The sequence below is a fragment of the Protobothrops mucrosquamatus genome, unplaced genomic scaffold (genome assembly GCF_001527695.2).
Source record: "Protobothrops mucrosquamatus isolate PMUCROS unplaced genomic scaffold, P.Mucros_1.0 scaffold234, whole genome shotgun sequence".
Classification (NCBI taxonomy): Eukaryota; Metazoa; Chordata; class Lepidosauria; order Squamata; family Viperidae; genus Protobothrops; species Protobothrops mucrosquamatus.
The window spans coordinates 517,280-518,057 of record NW_015386585.1 but is presented as its reverse complement, the minus strand read 5'-3'; the positions used below and the strand labels follow the sequence as shown (position 1 = coordinate 518,057).

Genomic DNA, 778 nt, shown 5'->3' with positions numbered 1-778 from the left:
CGGCTTGCGGGCTTGCAGTTTCACACCCCTGGGTTAAGACATCAGGATAGAAAGTGGGAGACCATAAGTTCTAGTCTTGCCTCAGGTGCAAAGCCAGCTGGATGACTTTGGACCAGTCACTTTCTCTCAACCCTAGGAAGGACACAATGGCAACTGCTGTTCCTCTTTGAAATTATTTGCTCACTCTTTTATGTTTCTCTGTTAGTGTTGTTCTTAATATCTTATATCACATCATTATTCCCAGAAGCAAAGGATACAAAATACTTGGGTTACTCCTTTATTAAATTACCAGCACAGTTATTTATTCCGTTTGTTACTGGAAATCAGGGTGTGGTGTTTTTTGTTGTTTTTTGCTTAGATCCTGAAATTGTAGAAAAAGGAAGGAATTAGAAATCAAGTTCAGAAGAACATATTCTGTTAACATGAATTAACATGTCGTTGTTGTTTTCAGGAATTAAATACTATCTATTACTATCTTCATGGAATGGATATATTATCTCATCTCAGGGAGCATCAGTTAAGGTAAGGGTGGCTAATCAATGAAAATGGAATGTTTAAATATGCTACTACAGTGTCCAATTTATAGTTAGGTTTGCATAGCATAGAATTTATTTATTTATTTTATTTATTATTTGAATTTATATCCCGCCCTTCTCCTTGCGGACTCAGGGCGGCTGACAATCAATTAAAAACACCACTAACAATCACAAGTTAAAATTAATTAAAATGAAATATTTAAATTGTCTAATTAAAAAGTAATTAAAAACCCTCTAAAAAA

At 34.2% G+C, this 778-nt stretch overlaps 1 protein-coding gene across 1 annotated transcript in view; it reads left to right on the top strand.

Moving 5' to 3' along the window:
* Nucleotides 1–431: 431 nt before the first annotated feature.
* The window catches only part of LOC107285993 (rap guanine nucleotide exchange factor 6-like), an 18,304-nt gene continuing 17,957 nt past the window's right edge, over nucleotides 432–778 (top strand). Inside the window, exon 1 of the mRNA XM_015814278.1 lies at nucleotides 432–522. Within this exon, the coding sequence (XP_015669764.1) occupies nucleotides 485–522 (38 nt within the window). The 5' untranslated portion in view covers nucleotides 432–484. The remainder of the gene's footprint in view (nucleotides 523–778) is intronic.